We start from the raw sequence: 25,147 nt of genomic DNA on the forward strand, positions 1-25,147 counted from the left end.
GTTTACGGTTACCAGCGGGGTAACAACTGACCGGACGGTGGCATCAACCTCTTTTCGGAAGACAATGGTTGTATTACGCCAGTGCGTTTACTGCTCTAGAAACTGAACATCCGCATTGAATTTCCTGCTAACAGTTTATTGTACAGCTCCTCGCCCACACACTACTGTCATACCAAAGAACCTACAAACCAATAAACCCCTTTATAGCTAGCTCATTAACCATTGTGAGGAACAAACCATCGGATGGATGTGTCACTGTCTATTCACTTTAAACACAATTGCTGGAAGAAACCTAGTCTTGAAATCAAGTCGGTAACTGTTGTGCATGCAGTCTTGAGACTGCTTGGAGCTACTCATAGGCATTACTGACAGACAAATAAACACTGACTAAAGACTTGTCATCAAGTCTAGAAGAAGCCCTGCCGCCTGAAGACCGCTACCATTAGGTCAATGAGCTCACTCATATTCAGACTGCTGACGGAGTACTCTACCTAAACACAACTTCGGCTGATTTCATTTCATGTAGAATTGTCTCAACTGATTTTGAACTTAGGACAAGTTTACCCTTTTACTTTCTGGAGATTTGAAACAGCTAGACTCTTGCTGTTAAAGATGAGGTTTCTATTGCAAGTTGGTTTGGTTTTATTTGGTACGTTTTTGACGTTCGCTAATGGCCGGCCTGATTTGAAGGGGGACAAGGAGACCGATCTTATCTGGCATCTCCTTAAACCAAGACGTGGTGACATAGGTATGTATTCAACTAAAAGTGCTATTTACACGACATCAATTCAAATGCGTCCCTTGTTTAATTTTAGCATGGTTGTAAAATGTGAGCCAAAGATTCTAAGAGAAGCAAACTCTGTAAGTGACAAAGAAAGAATTCGGAGGGAAGACAAAAAAGCAATTTTCAATTTTAAATATGGGAGTGAAAAACCCCGAGAGATATTCCAGGGAACCAACATAATTCATTTATTCATTCTGGTTGTGTGCCAAATATTTTAAGAAAGAAACGACCTATGTACTAGCCAAGAGCCAGAAACCCTTCGGAGAGAAGACAAAGAAGCAAGTTTCAGTTTTATATGTTGGAAAAAAAATACCGGAGAACTAAATTCTATAAAGGGTCGAGAGTGACCCGGGTATGAAGTGATCATGGCATACGAACGAAGTGACCACGCTAGCAACGTGATCAGGGTACGAGAGATCAGGGTACAAATTCATAGAGCTGCTTAAGCAAAAAATTTGCTTAAGCACGAAAACAGCTTGCTTATTTTACACATGTTACTGGCCAAAATGTCATGCCATGTACATTGCTTTTGACTAATGTTTAACTGTTGTTTATTTAGCATAACAATTGCGTGGAGTCGTTGCCGGTAATCTGATTTTACAAATCAAGGATTCTTTTGCTTAAGCAAACATTTTTGCTTAAGCAGCTCTATGAAATTGGGCCCAGGGTACAAATTGCAGAGGTACGAAGTGGTATGAAACGTAGTGATTGACTGTCCAGTGATGTTTTTGCATGTCTGTGCCAGCAAATACTTTTGATCTATTTGGATAATGATATCAATGATAATCAGTACAAGTGACCTAAATAAACTTCAAACAAAAGTTATTTTATAATATTGATACAGCAAAACAAACGAGTGTCCGACCACGGCTAGGACCATATCTTAAAATGCCTGTCCGAGCAAATAGTTTGACATATGATTGGGATAATCAATCATTCCTGGCTGTGACCTGTAACTATTTATACCCTTTAAGCCAAAGTGGTTTCATATTGATGCTGGCAAACAAATATGAACGAACTTGCACTGAACTTTTTTGAAGGCAGTGTACTTTTGGTAAAAGACCAGTACCTTCGCTTGGTGAATCGCCAATATGCATAAAATAACAAAACAGTGAAATTTTTGGCTAATTTGGTCATCAAAGGTTTTTTCATTCATTCATTTTGTTTTACTACACACAAAAAACAAGTGGTAAATTTTCCGTTGCAAGAAAACATTGAAAATAAAAGTCCTACTCGCTATAGCATATTCTGAATTCTATGGCCGAGAAGGCTTCCAGGCATAAATTATTATAGTTTGTGAAAAGTAACCCCTTTCCCTAAACTACATTACTTCAGTCGTTTCTAACAATATTTTATAAAATCAACAGCTCATCAGTGATGATGAACATTTCCAGTACACCATGTGTTCCAATTATGGCGCAGGAACAAAACCACTGCTTATACATATAAGACAACAAAACGTTCGAAAGATACGGTTCCGAAAAATATATGTTTTAAGGTGTGCTTTGATTTGGAACAAGGATTTTTACCATCTTCTATATCTTATCTCCACCATGCAAAGTTTCAAATCCTACCCATCTTGTATTTGTATTCTGTTGTGTTTTTGTTTTTTGTTTTTTTGTACGGCGCACGGGGCCATGTTTAATCACTGTGTGTGTTGTGCTATATTAACAATGTTTAATCACTATTTAGTAAGTTGTTATGGTCATTATTATTTAGAGTCGTGACCAAATGTGCACACTCCCTTTAACAGTTATTTATTCACCAAATCTGATTAATAGATTTGTCTCGGCCGGGAACTTGTCCTGCAGACGTGGATGTAACTGGTTGGAGCTCTTCCGCGTGTACGCTGCAATGTCTGTTCGATCTGGAGTGCCAGGGTTCAGAGCGATGCTGCCCCGACGATTGTGGTGGTACATTTTGCGTAGCTACTGACGAGCAAAAAGGTAGGTGGCCTTTTGGACGTGGAAATCTCTAAGTCAATAATTTTATAGCCCACTTTAAAGATAACAAATAATGGGCAAATACTGGACAAACAATTGCTACAAAATTGACTTTGATTGAATTAAGCTTCGAAACAGGACAGTGAAAATTGCAAAGAAATAAATAAGCTTAAATGAGTCAAATGACCTAATATGCGTACGTCATCCCGCCATCGTCGAATAGAAAACAATGTAAAGTGTACTAATGAACGCGAAGGTGCACATCCACGAGGGATGGGTCCTTGAGCACGGTTTTCAGCATGGTTTATAGAATCCATGTTATTTTAACTCATATACTGTGATTTATTTTGTCTACTGCGGAAGTTCACTACCACTAGTTAACTTCCTGCCATTGTTATTGCATTCAAGTGCGCTTCAGCTTAGAATAACTCCAGGATGCTGTCTACGAAATTAATTTTTTTTTTAGTATGCCACCGAGAAGTTATCATTTCAGTAAACTGTGCAAGCGCTTGATCTATCTAGCCTCACATAGGACGACTCCTCTAAACGCTGTAAACAAATCAAGTCCCTGTAGTATGTTTTAGGAAAGTGGAAGACTTGTGCGGGCTCAAACTTAAATATTTTTGGAACACTTGGTGAACATTTCGTATAGGTTGAAGTTATAACTCTAGTTAAAGCTATTGGACACTTTCGGTACAGAAACAAAATTAAAAGTTCACAGATTTACAAATAACTTACAGGGTTTACAGAAGGTAATGGTGAAAGACTTCTCTTGAAATATTATTCCATGAAATGCTTTACTTTTTGAGAAAACATTAAAACAGTATCAACTCTCGATATCGACAATTACGGATTTATTTTTAACACACATGTCATGACACGGCGAAACGTGCGGAAACAAGGGTGGGTTTTCCCGTTATTTTCTCCCAACTCCGATGACCGATTGAGCCTAAATTTTCACAGGTTTGTTATTTTATATAGAAGTTGTGATACACGAAGTGTGGGCCTTTGGACAATCTCTACCGATGTTATGCGATTGCTTTAAATCTCTTTTTTCTTTTTTTTTTTTTCTTTTTTTTTTTTACGTTGGCTCTGAAAAGAGTCGGTGTGGGCCTCGACGTTTCGAACAGTAAACTCTGCTCATCTACAGGACAATGGTTGTAGGACTATATTTGTACCCAAAATGTTACTACCCATGTTGTTGTTTTTTATTCACACCATGCATGCAAAGCTTCAAACCTCACTTTCGTATAGGTTTTTGTTAATAATTAATAATAATCAGTCATTCAAAATAAACACAAAGTGCGGCTGCTGGTCTTTGATAATGCCAATGGTGTCCATGTGCATGAAAACAATGCTCTAAACTTGTACAAGTCTTATGCCTGTGTAATTTGGTTTGCGGTCTAACATCATGTTTATAGTATTTACTTGCTGTGTAAGTTATGTTCTTTTGAGAACTTGTCTTGCTTTATTCTACAACCATTGATACATCACCATGCCTTGCTCAAATCCAATATTCGTTTTATTCCATTCAATTTTTCAGTAACTAGCACTGTAGCAACCACATTGAAACCACAAGCCGGGAAAACACCAGAATACCTGCTTCCAGACCGGACAACCTCTGTCGGTAAGGATCATATGTTAATTAGTCACAACTGATGGCAATGTACCGGACCAAGGTAACAGCTTTCTTAAATCATACCACACACGGGCCCGGGCGCAATTTTCTTTCTGCACTTTAGATTTGCCATCCTCAAAAGAAAAACTTATTTTTATTTTATTTTAATGATTTCCCAATTTTGAATCGATTTAAAACAAAACCTGAATTGAAAAGCACCACAATAAGTAAACGGACATCTCTCATAAAATCATGTGCGTTGAAAACACCCTAAAGTACCACACAGAAAAGTAATAGCCACAACACACAAACACTAGTTTGTTTTTATTCAAGATAACTCCACTTTTTTGCCACAATTATTTTTTTCAAACTAATTATGTCAACCCTATTCTCTTGATTTCTTAACTAGCTCGCGGCAACACCGAGCCCACACTGAAAGCGTCTCCAACAGTACTAGCCAACACCTTCAGTTCCATCAGTACTAGTTCTACTACAGGGAAGACAACTGAAAGCGCAGCTCAATCCAGTAATGGCCCCACCCCGTCCCCTTACAGCAGCGACAATGACACAGGTATAGACGATGTGACCTATGTTTACAATCAAACCGCCCTCTGTTGACAAAACACTGTATACGTCATGTTTCGCCGGGCAAAAAGACACGTAGTCATGGTAAGATTGCATACACTTTCTAGCTGGCTGCCAAAACACAAAGAGCTTTTAGAGCTTTAAGCCCTCACGAGAAGGTAATTAATTTTTTCGACATCGATGTCATCAAGAAAAAACGAGCAGGGTATAAAAAAGAAGACGAACAGAGTACATGTGAACTGTTCGACACGTCGATACAAAACCGGCTCTTTTCAAAGACAACACTGACACAAAATATATTTAATACTTGGTTGTATACGCAAGTTTACTATTTAATTTTGTTTTATAGTCATACTTCACAAGCAAAGCTTCAAACACCACTTGAATTATTTATCCTTTTTTGACAGACATTTTTGTCGGCGGAGAACAGGTGGTCAATATGACAGTGATGGCAAACAGTGACTTGGTTCTTCGCTGCAATATATCCACAACGAGTAAAGAGCCATTAGAGATGATGTGGATGATGAGAGTTGAACGTGGATACCAAACGTGGTCAGTCGTGGTGCCAAAGGACAAAATAAAAGGTATGCTCATTAGTTAAGTAAACTGGTTGGTAGTTACTGCTTGGTAATTACTGGCTAGTATAGTTACTGGTTAGTAGTTACTGGTTGGTAGTTACTGGTTGGTAGTTACTGCTTGGTAGTTACTGGCTAGTATAGTTACTAGTTAGTAGTTACCGCGTGGTAGTTACTGATTGGTTGATTGTTTGGTTTGTATGTGTGTGGGTGGGTGTGTGTGGGTGTGTGTGTGTGTGTTTGTTTGTTTGTTTGTTTGGGTTTGGTTGACGAGTCATTGATGATGATGTGGATGGTGACGGTTTAACGTGGATACCAAACGTGGTCAATCGTAGTGCAAAATGGCAAAACAGAAGGAGATTATTACCAAAGAGATCAATTATCAAAGATCAGATAATCTTTAAAGGCACTGTACACGTTTGGTAATTGTCATAGACCAGTGTTCTCACTTGGTGTATCCCATCATAAGCATAACATGACAAGCCTGTGAAAAATTGGGCTCAATCGGTCATCGAAGTTGCGAGAAAATTATGAAAGAAAAAAACACCCTTGGTAGACGAATTTGTGGGCTTTCAGATAGGAATAAAATACTTCTTTGCTAGGAGTCTTTTATTATTTTAGTGAGAAAATACCTCTTTCTAAAAAAACTACGTTACTTCAGAGGGAGTCGTTTCCCACAATGTGTTATACTATCAACCGCTCTCCATTGCTCGTTACCAAGTCAATTTTTAAGTTAATATTTGTTTTGAGTAATTACCAAACGTGTACCTTCCCTTTAACTAATTTATTGTTTGATTTATGTACATATAGTCCACAAAGGTGGTGCCTGGCTGGAGATCCTTGGAGTCAATTTGGAGGACTCCAACATCTACGTTTGTCTTGGCGGTCACTCAAGAGGCTACTTGACCAAAACGTATATTGTCTTGGTCATTGAAGACATCGGTACGTTTTGTTTATCTAGTTTTTTATTTCATTTGCTGATGTTTTTAGTTATGAGTTACACACCCAAACGGCACATGGCGCAAATAACATGATGTATAAGAAATGAAAAAAAGATTTTCAGTTTTTGTTTTGTTTTGTTTTTACCCATTGTTATGCACCGATATGTGTTAGCAGTGTATACTCAGTACATACCCGAGTTCTGTGAAGAAGAAAAAATGCATATTACTCGGATGGGAATCGAACCCACGACTTTTAAACTCTAGAGCAGTGTCATACCAACTAGACCATCGAGACTGCCAGTGGCTGGAGACATTTTCAGTTTTAGATGTGGGAGGAAAACCCAAATGGGAAAATCCCTGCAATCTGAATCCTGCAATCCTGCAATCTGAACACCCAATCCACATGCAAGGCACCAGCCTAAAGTTGGATTCAAACCGGGGTCAAGGTGTGAAGGCAGGGAAATAATTGTGTTGATCCTGTATTGTATTGATACCCCAGTTAAGTGACCCTTTTAAGTAGTATACTGGGGTTTTGTTCCAGCAAGTAGTGAAATTGATTGAGCAGTTAAACCACGCCCAAGTACTTGTTTAGTAGTTGGTTTATGTTTCGAATTTATTCCTTTTTATTAATAATAAACCATTATTACGTCACCATGGAGCAGATCTGTGCTCGCCTTTTTAGAAAAAAACACTAAAATGTCTCTAGTTTTACTTTTCCTTTGCTTCTGTAGCTGAGATTCCCGAAGAAGACGCATGCATTGGTGGCGACGCCTGCCAGAATGGGGGAACCTGTGTTAACAAATCCCGGACCCCAAGTTATAAATGCAAGTGCAAAGCTGGCTTTGAAGGCAAACATTGCGAATTCGCCGTCAAGAAGCGTCATTGTCGGTCAGATACCTGCCTCAACGGAGGACTTTGCATCGACAAGGGGGAAACTTTCCAATGTATCTGCGAGGGTGAGTTTACCGGGGAGAGGTGCAAAGAGGCGGTTACTGTTGAGGCTACGGACAGCAAGCTAACGACTTTGAGCCCGGTAGTCCAGACTACGCCGTCGATGCCTGGTCTATGCTTCCTACCTATGGACCCCGGTAGCTGTGCTCGAAAGCAAAGCAAGTGGTGAGTACAGCTATCGAGTAGACTTTGTTTTTGTTGTGTTTTTGTTTTTCTAGTGTTTTTTTTACATGTTTTAAGTAAGATCTCAAATCGAAGACGATCAGACAATCGAAATGTTGAGTCTTTAACCACCAGTTCTTTTTAGAACCAACCCAAAGAGACTATTATCACATTTTGATACCAAAAACCTCTGTATAGTTACACGCGTCTTGTTGCAAGTTCAGTGATCAAAAACAGAAAACGAGAACAAAATGTTGAATGTGATATGTTTGAGGATAACCCCAATAATTGGGAAACCCTCGTAATCAATTAGGGAATGGAAAATTAAACCCACAGTACGAAGGGCTCCAGTATGCGGTAAGGTTTAAACTGGGGTCCACACAGAGGTGTAAGGAAAAGAAAGCACTGTGAGCTCATACCTCATGCGTTGTCACTATAATAATCTGTCCCTAGGATATGTCCCCATTTGGCATATGCTGACAGATATGCTACGGGGGGGGGGGGGGCAGCAGGGAACATCTGCTGCACCCGGCCCACATATCTTACGGTTTTTAAACAACCTACTCTTCACTCTGTTGTAAAATCTCTCTCTTATTAATCTCTTGAACGGACAGGTACTACGATACAGTTACTGAACAATGCCGCTCATTTGTTTACACCGGTTGCCAAGGCAACGAGAACAAGTTCCGAACCTACGATGACTGCCAGTACGCATGTCCGAGACTTTCAAGTGACCCTTGCTCTCACCCTATCGTCACTGGGAGGTGCAAGGCTAAGATTCCCAGATGGGCATACAGCACAGAGAGCGAGACATGTGTTGAGTTTGTGTATGGTGGCTGCGGACCAACTGGGAATAATTTCCTAAGTAAAGACGAGTGCATGGAAACTTGCATAGGTAAGGTTTTACTATGTTGTTGTTTCGTCATCAGAAAAGGCGGCTACAGCTCACGTCTACGGCTGTTTCGGTTTATAGAGGCTTACTGTTATAGGAGAAATTCCTATTCTTAAACACAATAATGATGCGGCAACTCAGCCATAATATAGCCATAGCCAACTGACTTGAACACAGCCTTAGTGATTTGACAAAGCCCCACGCGCGTTGTACCGAGACCCTTTTCAACATTGTGGCTTCGGCTCATGGCTTCGCCAAAATAGAGAGTAGCGATTTTTAAAGGGGTTATTGGGGTTTTTGGTGAGTGGCTGTATAACCAATAAACCTGTTGTGATAGCGACCATCACAAAGATACATACGACAAAATACATGAGCTGCTAAAACCTCAAGGGGGCAAGCCAACAAAATAATGCACAGTTTACTAGCTCGGAGGGCTACTTCACAACATGCTCATGGGCACACGTCCTTGGAAAAATGTCGCCTTTGGTGTTGCGCACTTGTCAGGGAGTCATAGGGAGTCGTTAAAGGAAAGCTGTTATTAATGGCAGGTGTATATTTTGATTTTTTACAGAGGATGGAGTGCCAAATGAACCTTGTTCATGCAACCCAAGAGGTCTGGGTTCAGCATTTTGCAACAGTGATTTTGGTAAGATGTAACTTCCTACTTCTCGTTTTACATCTTCGTTGTTGCCTTCGAGAGAAAGACACTTTCAAACTTATACAAAGAAGACCTAACATTCCACCATTTCTGGGTAAACCTTAACCCGGCGGGAAATCTGTCAGGCCATGGGTCCCCTAATCCAGCTTACGTCCCGGTCGTGACACTTCAGTGTGTTTCCTTCTAATAAAAAACCTAGAGTTTCGCTATTGAAAAGGATGCCATTTTAGTTTTCCAAATGGGTGCCCAGTGTACGTCTTTGCTGTAAGAAATCTTAATAGTTTTAAAGGTCGCCTCCAAGAGAAACAAAAAAGCATCGACTTTTGTTCGTTCACTTTAAATAGGCATTGAAACTTTGCATGTTGGAAATACGGTATGGAAAGGTTTTGCGGGAACACCATGTAATGACTATTTTGAAAAGAACCGTTGGTTTCAACTCAAAGTTTTGATCATGCTTTGATCGTCTTCTTGTTCATTTTGTTTCTTATTTTCTACAGTGATAATCGGTACCGTCCGTAGAAAAGTATCAACCCATGGTCAACTGACGTCACTAGTCGTAGAGCTCATGCAAGTATACAAAGGGGGCGCCCTAACACTAAGAAGGTCTCGGTTCTTTCAAGAACCACTTCTGATAGTCAAGAATCGGTACCAAGAGACGAGACAATGTCAGAACCAATGTTTCGGGGACATTGAAGGTAAGTCTAACTATTTGAGTCCACTCGACAAACTGGTTTGTTGAAATTGAGACATTCGGCGTTGTCCCAAACACAGTACAGTTTCCACAATATTACCCCTTGTCTCTGGGCCTTAAATCATTCCCTAAACAATCTGTGCTCCCTGGGGAGTATACAGCCTTTGCTGCCAAAATAATATGTAGCGCACTATGATAAGCAATCACAAGAACCATCTATGCCCTCGCAGGTACTCATTTACCCCTGGGTGGAGAGAAGCTTTTGGTTAAGTGTCTTGCTCAATGACACAAGTGTCACGACCGGGATTCGAACCCACACTCTGCTGAACAAAACAATAGTTGTAATCGTATAACCATAGCCGTCCACCAACTATGAAATGGCTTAACTCTTATACTGTAAAAATCACTCCGTAACTATATACATTGTACATCAACCATACTCAGTATCACAAAAATTAAAATTACAGTACGTTTTAAAAATTTAGTTACCCCTTTCCTTTTCTCTCTTTTTGTTTCAAGACGGGAAGAAATATATTTTCACTGGAACTTTGACGAGACAGCACGGTACAACTGCTGCATTTCTAACCCCACGAAGCTACGTTAAGCGCGCTGTTGCCAAACGCGCCGTTAAACTGGAGAGGATGGCCGATCAACCATCGACATGTACTAACAATCAGATGGTGACTTCCGAACTCAAACAATTAAGACCATGAGCAAATAATGTACTTTATCAGTAGAGGAAACATGCGTTTTCCTCTAAGAAAGTGTACAGTTCAAAAATGTACATGAGTCTAGATTCTGTCCCAGGGGCTGACATCACAAAGAGTTTTAAGACCTACTTAACCGGAAACAGCAAACCGTGATCTTTGCTGAATTCATTAATAGGAACACGTTGCCTTGGATCGGTCGAGTTGGTATTTGAAAATCGTTCTGTAACCGTTTGTTGTAAAATGTGTATGGTTAGAAAGATATTGTAAAAGTAAAATACAATGATCTACACAAATATGCCTCGAAATTGCGTGGTTTTCTTTTTACCCTGTTGACTGACACGGTCGGCCATTATGGGTGTCAAAATTTTGACTCCCATAAATGGCCGACCGTGATAGTTCGCGACGTAAAAGGAAAACCGTGCAGTTTCGAGTGATACTTGTGTGGATCATTATACTCTACTTTTAAAACATCTTTCTATAAAAAACCATATGCATTTTATAACAAACGGTTTCAAATGCTTTTAATAGACCAACTCGTCCGATCCAAGGCAACGTGTTCCTTTTAAAAATGATTTTAAACCAATAAGGAAATTGAGTTTACATGACATGGATTTTAGTAGTGAAACAAATAAGCAATCTGAATACCCTTTATCCAGTGCTATTCAAAAAGGTTCCCGGCAAGCTCTGTTACTTCATCACAAATCTCAAGTACCTGTTTAAGATTAAAAATCCCTAAGTAAGTGTTAATGTTACAATACATATCATTGTGGCAATGATAACATCTCATCCTTAAAATGAATCTGCAGTGTTGTGTGAAATCAAGCCCTGGCCCCATTACACTTATACTCAAAATCCGGGTCAAATTGGGACTTTTGAGATTTCAGAGTGCTTAGCTTATTACACAAAGCTATTATTCACTTTAATTTGTTACACGAAGAAGTAGTTTATACTTTATACCTGTCAAAGTTGACTTTTATCAATACATTAGCTTTACCCCTGATAGGGTTTCATTTATGTATCTCTTGGTCACTTTAAAGGCAGTGGACACTATTGGTAATTACTCAAAATAATTATTGGCATAAAACCTTTCTTGGCGACAAGTAATGGGGAGAGGTTGGTGGTCTAAAACATTGTGAGAAACAGCTCCCTCTGAAGTGCCATAGTTTTGGAGAAAGAAGTAATTTTCCACGAATTTGATTTTGAGACCTCAGGTTTAGAACTTGAGGTCATCCAACCTAAATCATCCATCTAAACGCACACAACTTCGTGTGGCAAGAGTGTTTTCTTCTTTCATTATTACCTCGCAACTTTGATGACCGATTGAGCTCAATTTTTCACAGGTTGTTATTTTATGCATAATATGTTGAGATACACCAACTGTGAAGGCTAGTCTTTGACAATTACCAATAGTGTCCACTGCCTTAAAAAGATTTCCTTTCAACCGTTTTATAATAGTATATTCACAAGCAATTTGTTTAATGCTGTTATCTCATATAATTCAAGGGGTTTTTGTTGTTAATTTTTGGTCGAACAAAAAAACAACCATAATAGAGCGGGATTAGAAGCTGTGACCTCCGCGTCAACAAATCAGCGCTAAAGACCGTTATCACGGTGTGGCCATCTTGATTTTACTCCATTTCAACTCATTAACCAAACTGAGGGTGAACGAAATAATAGTCTGGTGTAACGTTTGAGCATTGAATGTTAGCATTCATTACTGTTGTTGGAAATAGGGAACATGACTAAGAGTGTGAAAGCGTGAAAAAGGTCTACACCAACTGAACTATAGCCCTAAAATGGCGGTCTCCCTACAATTTTGTCATAATTTTTGCTTACGTTAAGCCAGAGGTAGTGCAAGTTCAAACCCCCTCTCGTTATTTTTTCTTCTCTCAAAATGTTGTGTCCAGACGGGCAGTGTTTCTTGTGCGTTTAATGGGAGACTTTTGGGACGCTTGGTGGCAGCAGACTTACCAGGTAAAATCCATTGTTCTCGGCCATGTGCGCACGCTCAGAACTAAGTAAACAATGGACATTTACCTTGGAAGTCTGCTGCCACCTAGCGTCCCAAAGTCTCCAATTGAGATTTGTTTTTAAAAATCAGATAAGTTTGAAGTAAAGTGTTGTTTTAACAATCTTTGATGAAATAAAAAACTTTAAAAACATTCAAGCACAGAAACATTAAAGTACAACTTTGTGTTTAATTACCAAGTACGACACAGTTCATTTAGACCTATCACAGTGGTTTTGGTTTTTTGTTGGTTTGTTTTCCTTTCCGCTCGTATTCAAACTTACTGTACCAAGATGACAGAACCCAAAAAAAAAGTATTAAGAAGACGGGCAGAGTATACTGTTCAAAGTGTCGAGACCAAAGCGCTCTGTTCAGAGACAATACATTCCTTCAAAAGAGAATTATTACATGGTTGTACCAACAAGTTTACTACTAGTTATAATAAATTCTTCATACCTTTAAAACCTCAAACATCACTTATTTTTAGCCGATAAACAGCAAATAAAACCGTGTGAGAAAGAATGAACTCTGTTTCCGTTTAAGTTCCAATAAACTGTAATGGACGACAAAAAATTCGGACGTGATTGGATATTAGCTTTTTTATAGACGCATTTGTTACACAAGTCATTGTCTGTATGGGGTGCATCTCCGGGTTGCAAAAACTCTTGTCACACTGGCATGGTAACCTGGGGTCGGAGTTTCGAATCCCGCTGGTGAAAGTTTCTTGCCTCAACGCCAATTGATGTGACATAATACACATAAGAATCGAAAATCATGTTGATACCTTTGATTGGAGACGATCGATGTTTGGCTGTGTCCCGTAATGCGGATATCGTTACGGCTACGGCTAGATATCCGCGTCATCATGCATTGACTTATAGGAAGTCCTTAGCAACAGCCATAGCCATTTATGTAGCCGTCAATTCGGATACGGCCTTACCCTGTGACGGTGCACAGGGTGATTTGGTACCTTGACGTTACGGTGCAATGACGCAATCATAGCCAGGTTCCTTTCATAGATTCAGTGTCATTGTCTCCTTCTTCAGTTGAACTTGGCTGTGCAGCAGCATTTGATGTAGGACTAATGGCATGGACTGGGTGCAGTGTGCGTTGATGTCTAGTTGTGGAGGCTTTCATGTGAAAGGCTTGAACAAAGGCAGCTCGGTATTGCCTGTTTGTCACACCGTAGATCACAGGATTAAGAATGGTGTTGATAAACTGCGGCAGGTAAATGAGCCAATCACCTCCATTTATTAGAAAAACATCAAATGGAATCTCAATTTGAGCTATACGGTATATCCAGATAATGAAAACGATGAAAATATATGGAGACTGACAAATGAAGAAAACCACACCATTGATAACCAACATTTTGGCAGCTTGGTTGCGGATTTGCACGGCTTTCCTGTCTGTCTCTGTTCTACCATTGGCACCCCTGCGTTTGTTAAGTGCCTGTATGATGCGCGCATACATGTACCCGTTGCAAAACATTGCAATGAACCATGGAAGAATCAAGACCGCTTGACTGTAGTCATAAGCCCACGGCCCTGTATACGTACAATACGTTATAGCTGAGGGGAACATTTGGTAGGCGTCATCATCCGGCCAACGTACACATGTCGTTTGAAGAATTGCATTAGCGGGTATTACCGCAACACTCAAGATAAACCCAATCAACCAACAAAACGCAATGATTTTCAGGGTGCGTCCTCGACCACGGATTTTAAGATGCTTTAAAGGATGGCAGATAGCAAGATATCTCTCAAATGACATCATAGTTACGAGTGCAATCGATGAGACATACCCAGTTATTATAGACACGCTGATCAACACGCACTCCATGGGGTGGGTAAAGGATAAATGGGCTTTCACTGGAGACCGTAGAAATGGCAACATGAGCAAGCACACGTAGCTGGACGCAAGTATAAAGTCAGCCAATGCCAAGTGTATCAAATAAACAGTCGTGTCCGATCTCACCTCAGAAACACGAAAAACTACGAACAGAAAAATAAAGTTGAAGAGTATACACAGGCAAAATATAATCGGTAGAATAAAAGGTATTACGACTTTGTCCGTAGAATTATAAAGCAATATGAGAGCTCCGTATCTAGTGAGATTCAAGGTATCATTTATACTGCATTCTATCGGTTCCATGGCGAAGTTTAATTGCAACCTAAGCAATATCAAGAGTTACTTATGTTGGGTTTTCAGCTATGTTCAAAAGACGCGTGTAAAGCATCAAGTTGAAAAGCCATGGGTTGACTCAGTGGTTTATGTTTCTGCCTTTCACCTATGTGGACCCTGGTTAGAGCCAGGACCGGAGCATATGGATTGTGTGTTCATCGGTCGCTACCTGGCTGTTTTTTTTCAAAAGTTGCTAATTTTAGGTGTGCAGCTCTGTTCACGAGAAGCAGCCCAAGGTTGCCTCAGTAGTTTCTGTCCCTGCCTTTCACACCTATGGACCCTGGTTCGAGCCCGGACGGAGCATATGGATTGTGTGTTCATCGGTCGCTACCTGGCTGTGTGTTTTCAAAAGTTAGTCGTGTTAGGTTTCCATCTCTGTTCACAAGAAGCATAGGGTTGAGCAGCCCAGGGTTGCCTCGGTGGTTCCTGTCCCTGCCTTTCACCTATGTGAACCCTGGTCAGAGCCCGTGTTCATCGGTCGTTACCTGGCTGCGTGTTTTCAAAAGTTACTCGTGTTCGGTGTCCAGTTGTTCTGTTCAAAAGAAGCTCGGTGTTAGCATCAGATGATAGTCTGGGTAAATCTCGAAACTGCCCTAAAAGCTATCGGAGAAATGAGGCAAACTGGGGGCACATGTCTTCTTAAACCGCACTCTATGTTCGGGTGTCATAATTCTCCTTCTTCTATGTAGTTACAAACAGGTTGACGTTTTTTGTGTTTGAACGTAATTACATGTATGTCGACATTCTCGGCATTTGCTATATCATTAATAAATTGGCTGTTTGTTAACCCATTTGATAAAAGCATAGTAAGTATATCAACAAACACACAAGTTTCAAGTGTGTTTGTAAACTATAACACACATCCGTGTTGAGTTTAATTATTACTTTAAAAGGAAGCTAAATGCAAAGAGGATTTTCGATAATTGCAAAGAGGACTACACCAGTCGGCCTCACTTAGGCAAAGACGGGGTGTCGTTTTTAATTGGCTTTAAAAACCAATTAAACATCGAGCACTATACCGAATCTCATGTCGTCACCTATAGTGTACATTTCAAAGGGACACGCTGATTACAAAAACGTTTTGGTCTCGGCGTTTCGAACAGTCTACTCTGCTCGTCTTCAAGGAAAATGTCCGGAACGAAAGAGATATACATCTTCTTATTTTAATAGTAACAAATACGTGTAGTGGCAATCTATTATGCTCCATGTCTGTCTAAAAGACACTCCTGGCGCAGGAGAGATGCAGAAGCAAGATTGCAAAAGAGCTACATGGTTAAGCACAAAAATAAGTTTTCAAATGGGTTTTGAAGCTGGAATAGGTAGTGATGTGTCGGTGATTTTGTGGGAGTTCGTTCGTTGGTGATGGGCCAGAGTGTGAGAAGGATCAGGCTCCCCATGAATGGCGTGTGCGTGTAATGTGCAGAAGTTTGATGTCAGATGAGCTGAGCAGCCTGGCTGGTGCATGAAGATTTTCCATATCACGATAAGCTTCAAGCGGCCACTCTTTTTTAACACCACTCTGAAAGACGTTTTTATTTTTGACACTAAGGGACCATGAAGCAATACGTACCTATTATAATAATAGTAATAACACGGCAATTTATATTGCGCAGTGACCTATAAAGATATACTCTACTGCGCATTACAATGAATTTTTAAAAAAATGCAGAGAAGAAAAAACAATACACAAACAGAGCAAGGATGAACTAAATGGGTGAAGTCAACAAATGGGTTTTTAACTTAGATTTAAATTAAGTGAAGAAGATTGTCTAATGCAAAGTGGGAGATGTTCCAATTGGAGCGGCGTATACAAATGCCCGATCACATAAAGTAGCCCTTGAATTCCTAGATGGCTGAGACAGCAATGTATGGTCTTGTGAACTTCTGAGAGGGTAGGTTGATTGAAAGAGATCTCATGATTATGAGTTATTGAATGTACATTGGTGCTAAACAACCTTTATTACAGTTCTTTGTATTTGCTCACCTCCACAGGAAATGGGCTAATTGTTAATCCATTTTGTTAAAACCATGGTAAGTTTATCAGCAAAAGGCAAATATTTAAAGTGTATATGTAATATAATTATGTCAACTATAATTGTGTATTGATTTTAACTATTAGTGAAAAGTGGTTGTTCACCACAGTCAGTCACTTAGCTAAATACTGGGGTCTCGCTTTAATGGACTTACACAACCAATTAAAATTCAAACACTTATCTTTTCGTGTGTTGTTTTATAATTGACTAAGTACGTTGTACTTTACAGAAGGAAATTTGGACGCGAATACGGTTTGCCCCTACAAGATGGCAACTTTCATACAAACGGGGGTTATTCAATACGAATAAAACTTCTCGCGATTGTTTTCTTCTAAAGGATCAAGATTCCGTGATGTAATGTGTAAAAAAAAGTACACAATCAACAAAAATGTACAGAGCTTTTATTAAAAGCCGGAAGAAGTGGCTTAGAACTACTGCAGGTTACTTAAAAGTACTTTGTCTTTCACCATAACGGAAATTAATGCCCATTACTTAATGAGCTTGTTTCTATGTTTTGACTCCGAACTTGGTGATAGGCGTTTAGCATCTTTTTTATTTTATGATTTGGGTTAACTTACAATGACGAAAATAAGGACATGTTTTGTACGCCTTTGAGACAGAGAACGTGTCTTTTTGCAGCAGGGCAGCATTTGTTACATTTTTTTTTTATTGAGAAATACGATTGGCTTGTTGGACGAGAGAAACAGCAACTCAAATTTCTCACGTATTCAACACATGTTTCTTATGCTGCTTAGAATAAAGTTACAGTGACAAAAATAAGTACGTTTGTTGGATTTCTACAAGGAGGGCATCTTTGATCGTAAACAGGACACGTGGCGCTTGTAACACCAGCCGGAAAGAAATGGCAATTCAATTTTCTCACATAATTATTCAACTCATTTTTCCTTTGCTGCTTATAGGGAAAAGTTAAAGTGACAACAAGAAGTACATTTTATTTTTTTTTTTCGACAGGAACTCAGGAAGGGCATCCCTTTTTGTTATACTCTACTGCGCATTAAAAGGAACACAAAAAAATGACAGAAAAAAAAGAAAAAGAAAAAAAGAACAATACACAAACAGAGCAAGGGTGAACTAAATGGGTGAAGTCAACAAATGGGTTTTTAACTTAGATTTAAATTAAGTGAAGAAGATTGTCTAATGCAATGTGGGAGATGTTCCAATTGGAGCGGCGTATACAAATGCCCGATCACCTAAAGTAGCCCTTGATTTCTTAGATGGGTGAGATAATAATGTGTGGTCTTGTGAGCTTCTGAGAGGGTAGGTTGATTGAGAGTGATCTCATCTATACTACTAAAAGCGTAACCCGCGCCATCTTGGATTGAAAATTAGAAGGTCCAGTGGTATGGCATCCTTGTGGAAATCAACACGATTAAGTGTGTGGAATTCAATACGTTTGTGTGGATTCAGACGTCGGGTTGCAAGTCTACAAAACCCTGACCCAAACTCCCACTATACAAATCATCTGATTGGAGAAAGTTTGGGCAACGACCGTGTGTCAACCACTGGTCGATGTTGTTACCAGACTTCCTAGAAATCTTTCTGACAGGCGACTCATTGGACAGTGTTTCGCAGATGGTTCTCCGGATTGGTTCACTCATTGCCCCTTGCCTGCCCACCCGCCATTCGATCCGCCCTTTTTGGTCGGGTTACTTTCATGTTGTACTAAGCATGGTATTCCGGATTGGTTCATTCATTGCTGCGCAGGGTCGAAAGGGTCGAAGAGGCTGGGTGCCAGGACAAAACCGAAACAAATCTCACGAGTTTGCATTGAATGATTGAAGTAACTCACAGATTGATGTTTCGCAGGCGACCATGTGTCAACCACTGGTCGATGTTGTGATCAGACTTCCTAGAAATCCTTCTGACAGGTGACTCATTTGTTGAAAAGATTAAATGGAGAATATTTATAAAAAAAAAGATTCACTTCCAAACGGCATGAGAATTATCATGATGGACAAGGATGGGATCAAACGGAAGCTTTATAATTTGGAAACATTGGGTAGGGCCGGCTATAGGTTGGAAGGTGTCTCAGGGAACTTTACAATTAATAACATTTTGGGGTTGGGGGAGGGCTTTACACAAAGAGCCTATAACCGCTCCTTACATTCTGGTCAGTGTATTGTGAGTGATGTGGTGTTTGGTGAAGGAGTTCGCCGTGGGACCACTTTAGGTTGAAAGTGGGTGGCGACCTCGGACTTACAAAAATCTCCATACAGAAATTGCACTATTGATGCAAAATGTATCTTGCTGTTTTTAAACTATGGACGCTATCTTTTGCCAATAAACTCAAATGAGCACATGAATACTGTTTTAGAATACGGTCTGTTCATAGAGGTATAGTGTTACAGTTTCAGAGTTTACCCCATCACGGAAGTTTGTGAAACTTATACACGTACGACAAAGGCTGTTTTGAAGCTCTGTCTACAGTGGCCTGAAGCAGCTTTAAGCTCCATGCCTACCCTGCCGTCTGTGATTACAATGTGCGATCCCTTACACCCCTCTATCCATTACTTCACTACGTTACTAGCAACGATCCCCTGGCTACTTGCACTGGTTGCTAATTTCTACATGTACATCAGGATCTACCACACGCTGAACAAACGCAGGAGTTTTGTAGGTTAAGGTGACGCAGGCGAAAGGCCATACGTGTTCGAAACCAGGTTGCCAAGATGCTTGTTGTGAATGGTGTAGTATTCTTCCTGTGCCAAGCTTCATATACGGGAGTCGCTATCATTCAAGTGATTTCTTTTTTCTCCAATCTTCCCAGCCCATTCGAGACAACACGTGAAGCCTCTGCACGCTGGATATTTTCACTTCCGCAGATTGTAAATACCATTATAAATCCTTTGATATATGGTGCTATGAGCTCTCAATACAGATCTGCGTTCGTCCAAGCTTTTCGGTGCAATGTCTCACCCGATGACGGCCGTCCACGTGCTCAACAACAAATTCAAACCATAACCGACTCACCGCAAAGCGCGGGAAACAAACTTTGAACACATCTAGTGATACGCCGTGGTGTCCAAGTTAACGGCTACAGAGACGGCGACGTCTAGATTTCCGCGTCATCATGCGTTGAAGAATGGTCTGTACTTAGCAAAACCTTTAGCAACAGCTGTAGCCGTAGCCGCAAATTCGGATACGGCCATAGTCTTGGTCCAAGACCTCAAACACAATACTCTTGATAGACCGACAGAGGGCGCGCTCTTCGTTTCTTGAATAAATCGGCGCAGTTCACGACTTTACAGAAGCTGGAAATTGAACCAAGGTAGCGACGCCCTCTGCTGTTCTTTAATTTTGATCCATTGGGTGTGAACTACATCATAAACTAGCCTGAACATCTGACGTCACACTTCTAGCCTTGGGACACTAATAAACAATTGAAATTAATGCAAACTTGATCGAAAGCTGACGACGCTATATCACTTTGGACCAATCACAACACCGATATGGAAAGCCTACGCCACAGTACGGTTTTTTTTTTTTTTTAATTGGACCAAAGAACATTCCAAATTGAAGCTATCATCACAATCTTGTTTCTGACTGTTGTCCACAACATTATCACCATGATGGACACGTACTCTGCATTCAAGGTTCATGGTTCCAGGTTCAAGTTTGTCCACAGTGTCAACAAATTAAAGACAGGTTAAAGAATACAATACAATAAAGATATATCAAGATGAAAATTATGACACCGCAGAGGGATCCAATATAGAAGCAGAACTTTTAGGTAATGGTACCTTAAGATACGCATATGCATTGAGACACTAATAAACAATTAAAATTAATGCAAACTTGATCGAAAGCTGACGACGCTATATCACTTTGGACCAATCACAACACCGATATGGAAAGCCTACGCCACAGTACGGTTTATCCTATGGACTCTATTTAACCAATGAAAACAGTCGGCTTGTAAGACAATTTGTCGTTTTTTCAGGGGGGGGGGGGGCAGTCTAGACCATAGCAAGCTATGTGCTCCTTTTCTTGAGCAAGGCTGCAAATAAAATTGAGGTCCCTGAAGACTAAAAAAGAATGATTACCAAACGTACAGTTTATGGTCGCGCATCTGAAAAGTAACTTATTGTAAGCAAACTACTCCCTCAAGAAAGGCAACATGAAATAATGGCAAGAAATATAACCTCCAACTTTTACCAGGGTTATAGGAACAGAATCCCATTGACCCGTTGAACTTGAAATGTCATGTTCACTAAGAAATACTCCAGTGAAATGATATTGCCTCACACTGTCCAAATGAACACAGGAAATAAAAACAGCCAATCAAAACCCACCACTGATGATGCAGGCAATATTGTCTTCATAAAGCGTGGGCCTATCAGTTGGTTTCGTTACACTGCTGTGGAAACGGTGACAGCAATGGGTGTGGCCTATTGCAATAATTATTAGTTGCGACCAACCATAGAGGTGTATCGCAACATATGCATAAAATAACAAACCTGTGAAAATTTGAGCTCAATCGGTCATCGAAGTTGCGAGATAATAATGAAAGAAAAATAACCCTTGTCAGCACGAAGTTGTGTGCGTTTAGATGGTTGATTTCGAGACCTCAAGTTCTAAATCTGAGGTCTCGAAATCAAACTCGTGGAAAATTACTTCTTTCTCGGAAACTATGGCACTTCAGAGGGAGCCGTTTCTCACAATGTTTTATACCATCAACCTCTCCCCATTACTAGTCATCAATAAAGGTTTTATGCCAATAATTATGTTGAGTAATTACCAAAAGTGTCCACTGCCTTTAAGACGAGTCCCAGCCTTGCATCGTAACATTTAACCCTAATCTAAGCTAGGACTAGTCACTCGTCCTAACTTGAGATAGGATTAAAATGCTAGAGTTTAGTCAAATCGGCTGCTGTGCCCAATTTCATAAAGCTGCTTAAGCAGAAAGCACTGCCTACATCAGATGGTGACTTCCGAACTCAAACAATTAAGACCATGAGCAAATATTGTACTTTATCATTAGAGGAAACAAACGTTTTGCTCTAAGAAAATGTCCAGTTCAAAAATGTACATGAGTCTAGATTATGTCCAAGGGGGTGACTTCACCATGAGTTTTATAAGACCTACTTGACCGAAAACAGCTAGTCGTGATCTTTGCTGAATTCGTTTAAAATGTTTTTCAATCAATAAGGAAATTGAGTTTACATGATAATAATTGATTTTAGTAGTGAAAAAATAAACATTGTGAATACCCTATTATCCAGTGCTATTCAAACAGGTTCCCAAAAAGCTCTGTTACTTCATCACTCATATAAAGTACTTTTTTAAGATAAAAAATTTCTAAGTAAATTTTTATGTCACAATACATATCATTGTGGCAATGATAACAACTCATCATTAACATAAATATGTAGTGTTTTGTGAAATCAAGCCCTGGTCCTCAGTACACTTATACTCAAAATCCGGGTCAAATCGGGACTTTAAAGTTTTCAGAGTACTTAGCTCATTACACAAAGCTAGTTCACTTTATTCACCTTACACCTGTCAAAGTTGACTTCATTTATGTATCTATTGGTTACTTTAAAGGGTTGCCTTTCAACCGTTTTATAATATATTCACATACAATTTGTTTTATGTTGTTATCTCAGATCATTCAAGGGAGTTTTGTTGTTAATTTTTGGTCGAACAAAAAACAACCATAATAGAGCGGGATTAGAAGCTGTGACCTCCGGGTCAACAATCCAGCGCTAAAGACCTTTATCACGGTGTGGCCATCTTGATTTTACTCCATTTCAACTCAACAACCAAACTGAGGGTGAACGAAATAATAGTCTGGTGTAATGTTTGAGCATTGAATGTAAGCATTCATTACCGTTATTGGAAATAGGGAACATGACTAAGAGTGTGAAAGCGTGAAAAAGGTCTATACCAACTGAACAATAGCTCTAAAATGGCGGTCTCCCTACAATTTTGTCATAATTTTTGCTTACGTTAAGCCGGAGGTAATGCAAGTTCAAACCCCCTCTCGTTATTTCTTCTTCTCTCAAAATGTTGTGTTCAGACGGCCAGTTTTTCTTGTGCGTTTAATTGAGATTTGTTTTTAAAAATCAAATATGTTTGAAGTAAAGTGTTGTTTTAACAATCTTTGATGAAATAAAAAACTTTAAAAACATTAAAGTACAGAAACATTAAAGTACAACTTTGTGTTTAATTACCAAGTACGACACAGTTCATTTAGACCTATCACAGTGGTTTTGGTTTTTTGTTGGTTTGTTTTCCTTTCCGCTCGTATTCAAACTTACTGTACCAAGATGACACCAACCAAAAACAAGTAATAAGAAGACGGGCAGAGTATACTGTTCAAAGTGTCGAGACCAAAGCGCTCTGTTCAGAGACAATACATTCCTTCAAACGAGAATTATTACATGGTTGTACCAACAAGTTTACTATTAGTTATAATAAATTCTTCATACCATGAAAACCTCAAACATCACTTATTTTTAGCCGATAAACAGCAAATAAAACCGTTTGAGAAAGAATGAACTCTGTTTCCGTTTAAGTTCCAATAAACTGTAATGGACGACAAAAATTCGGACGTGGTTGGATATTAGCTTTTTTATAGACGCATTTGTTACACAAGTCATTGTCTGTATGGGGGTGCATCTCCGGGTTGCAAAAACTCTTGTCACACTAGCATGGTAACCCGGGGGTCAGAATTTCGAATCCCGCTGGTGAAAGTTTCTTGCCTCAACGCCAATTTATATCAATTGATGTGACATAATTCACATAAGAATCGAAAATCATGTTGATACCTTTGATTTGAGACGATCGATGTTTGGCTGTGTCCCGTAATGCGGATATCGCTACGGCTACGGCTAGATATCCGCGTCACCATGCGTTGACTTATAGGAAGTCCTTAGCAACAGCCATATCCATTTATGTAGCCGTCAATTCGGATACGGCCTTACCCTGTGACGGTGCACAGGGTGATTTGGTACCTTGACGTTACGGTGCAATGACGCAATCATAGCCAGGTTCCTTTCATAGATTCAGTGTCATTGTCTCCTTCAGTTGAACTTGGTTGTGCAGCAGTATTTGATGTAGGACTTATTGCATGGACTGGGTGCAGTGTGCGTTGATGTCTAGTTGTGGAGGCTTTCATGTGAAAGGCTTGAACGAAGGCAGCTCGGTATTGCCTGTTTGTCACACCGTAGATCACAGGATTAAGAATGGTGTTGATAAACTGCGGCAGGTAAATGAGCCAATTACCTCCATTTATTAGAAAAACATCAATTGGAATCTCAATTTGAGCTATACGGTATATCCAGACGAAGAGAATGATGAAAATATATGGAGACTGACAAATGAAGAAAACCACACCATTGATAACCAACATTTTGGCAGCTTGGTTGCGGATTTGCACGGCTTTCCTGTCTGTCTCTGTTCCACCATTGGCACCCCTGCGTTTGTTAAGTGCCTGTATGATGCGCGCATACATGTACCCGTTACTAAACATTGCAATGAACCATGGAAGAATCAAGACAGCTTGACTGTAGTCATAAGCCCACGGCCCTATAAACGCACAAGACGTTATAGCTATGGGGAACATTTGGTAAGCGTCATCATCCGGCCAACGTACACATGTCGTTTGAAGAATTGCAATAGTGGGTGTTACCGCAACACTCCAGATAAACCCAATCAACCAACAAAACGCAATGATTTTCAGGGTGCGTCCCCGACCACGGATTTTAAGATGCTTTAAAGGATGGCAGATAGCAAGATATCTCTCAAATGACATCATAGTTACGAGTGCAATCGATGAGACATGCCCAGTTATTATAAACACGTTTGGCAACACGCACTCCACGGGATAAGTGAATGATGAATTGGCTTTCACTGGAGACCGTAGAAATGGCAACATGAAAAAGCACACGTAGCTGAACATAAATATAAAGTCAGCCAATGCCAAGTGTATCAAATAAACAGTCGTGTCCGATCTCACCTCAGAAACACGAAAAACTACGAACAGAAAAATAAAGTTGAAGAGTATACACAGGCAAAATATAATCGGTAGAATAAAAGGTATTACGACTTTGTCCGTAGAATTATAAAGCAATATGAGAGCTCCGTTAGTAGTGAGGTTCAATGTATCATTTAAACTGCATTCTATCGGTTCCATGGTGAAGTTTAACTGCAACCGAAGCAATATCAAGAGTTTAATTTGGACTGTGTTTTCATCGGTCGCTACCTGGCGTTTTCAAAAGTTACTCATGTTAGGTTTCCAGCTCTGTTCACAAGAAGCATCGGGTTGAGCAGCCCAGGGTTGCCTCAGTAGCTTTCTGTCCCTGCCTTTCACATCTGTGGACCCTGGTTCGAGCCCGGACCGGAGCATAATTTATGGATTGTGTGTTCATCGGTCGCTAAGTGGCTGCG

At 39.9% G+C, this 25,147-nt stretch overlaps 3 protein-coding genes across 3 annotated transcripts; 1 reads left to right on the forward strand and 2 right to left on the reverse strand.

The window, feature by feature from the left end:
* The first annotated feature begins 227 nt into the window (after positions 1 to 227).
* On the forward strand, positions 228 to 13,044 carry LOC139943186 (uncharacterized). The gene is made up of 11 exons (XM_071940002.1): positions 228 to 748; positions 2,566 to 2,730; positions 4,271 to 4,354; positions 4,755 to 4,916; positions 5,338 to 5,514; positions 6,316 to 6,447; positions 7,178 to 7,562; positions 8,174 to 8,454; positions 9,023 to 9,097; positions 9,607 to 9,804; positions 10,320 to 13,044. Exons 1-11 carry the CDS (start codon positions 613 to 615, stop codon positions 10,511 to 10,513), a joined length of 1,989 nt encoding a protein of 662 aa, XP_071796103.1. The 5' UTR covers positions 228 to 612; the 3' UTR covers positions 10,514 to 13,044.
* Positions 13,045 to 13,514: 470 nt separating this feature from the next.
* Positions 13,515 to 14,672, reverse strand: LOC139943423 (somatostatin receptor type 2-like). Its single transcript, XM_071940234.1, has one exon. The coding sequence runs from the start codon at positions 14,670 to 14,672 to the stop codon at positions 13,515 to 13,517; it is 1,158 nt and encodes a 385-aa protein (XP_071796335.1).
* A 9,066-nt stretch (positions 14,673 to 23,738) lies between these two features.
* LOC139943426 (kappa-type opioid receptor-like) lies at positions 23,739 to 24,967 on the reverse strand. Its single transcript, XM_071940239.1, has one exon. It carries the CDS (start codon positions 24,891 to 24,893, stop codon positions 23,739 to 23,741), a length of 1,155 nt encoding a protein of 384 aa, XP_071796340.1. The 5' UTR covers positions 24,894 to 24,967.
* Positions 24,968 to 25,147: the final 180 nt, after the last annotated feature.

Source organism: Asterias amurensis, chromosome 10 (genome assembly GCF_032118995.1).
Source record: "Asterias amurensis chromosome 10, ASM3211899v1".
Lineage (NCBI taxonomy): Eukaryota > Metazoa > Echinodermata > Asteroidea > Forcipulatida > Asteriidae > Asterias > Asterias amurensis.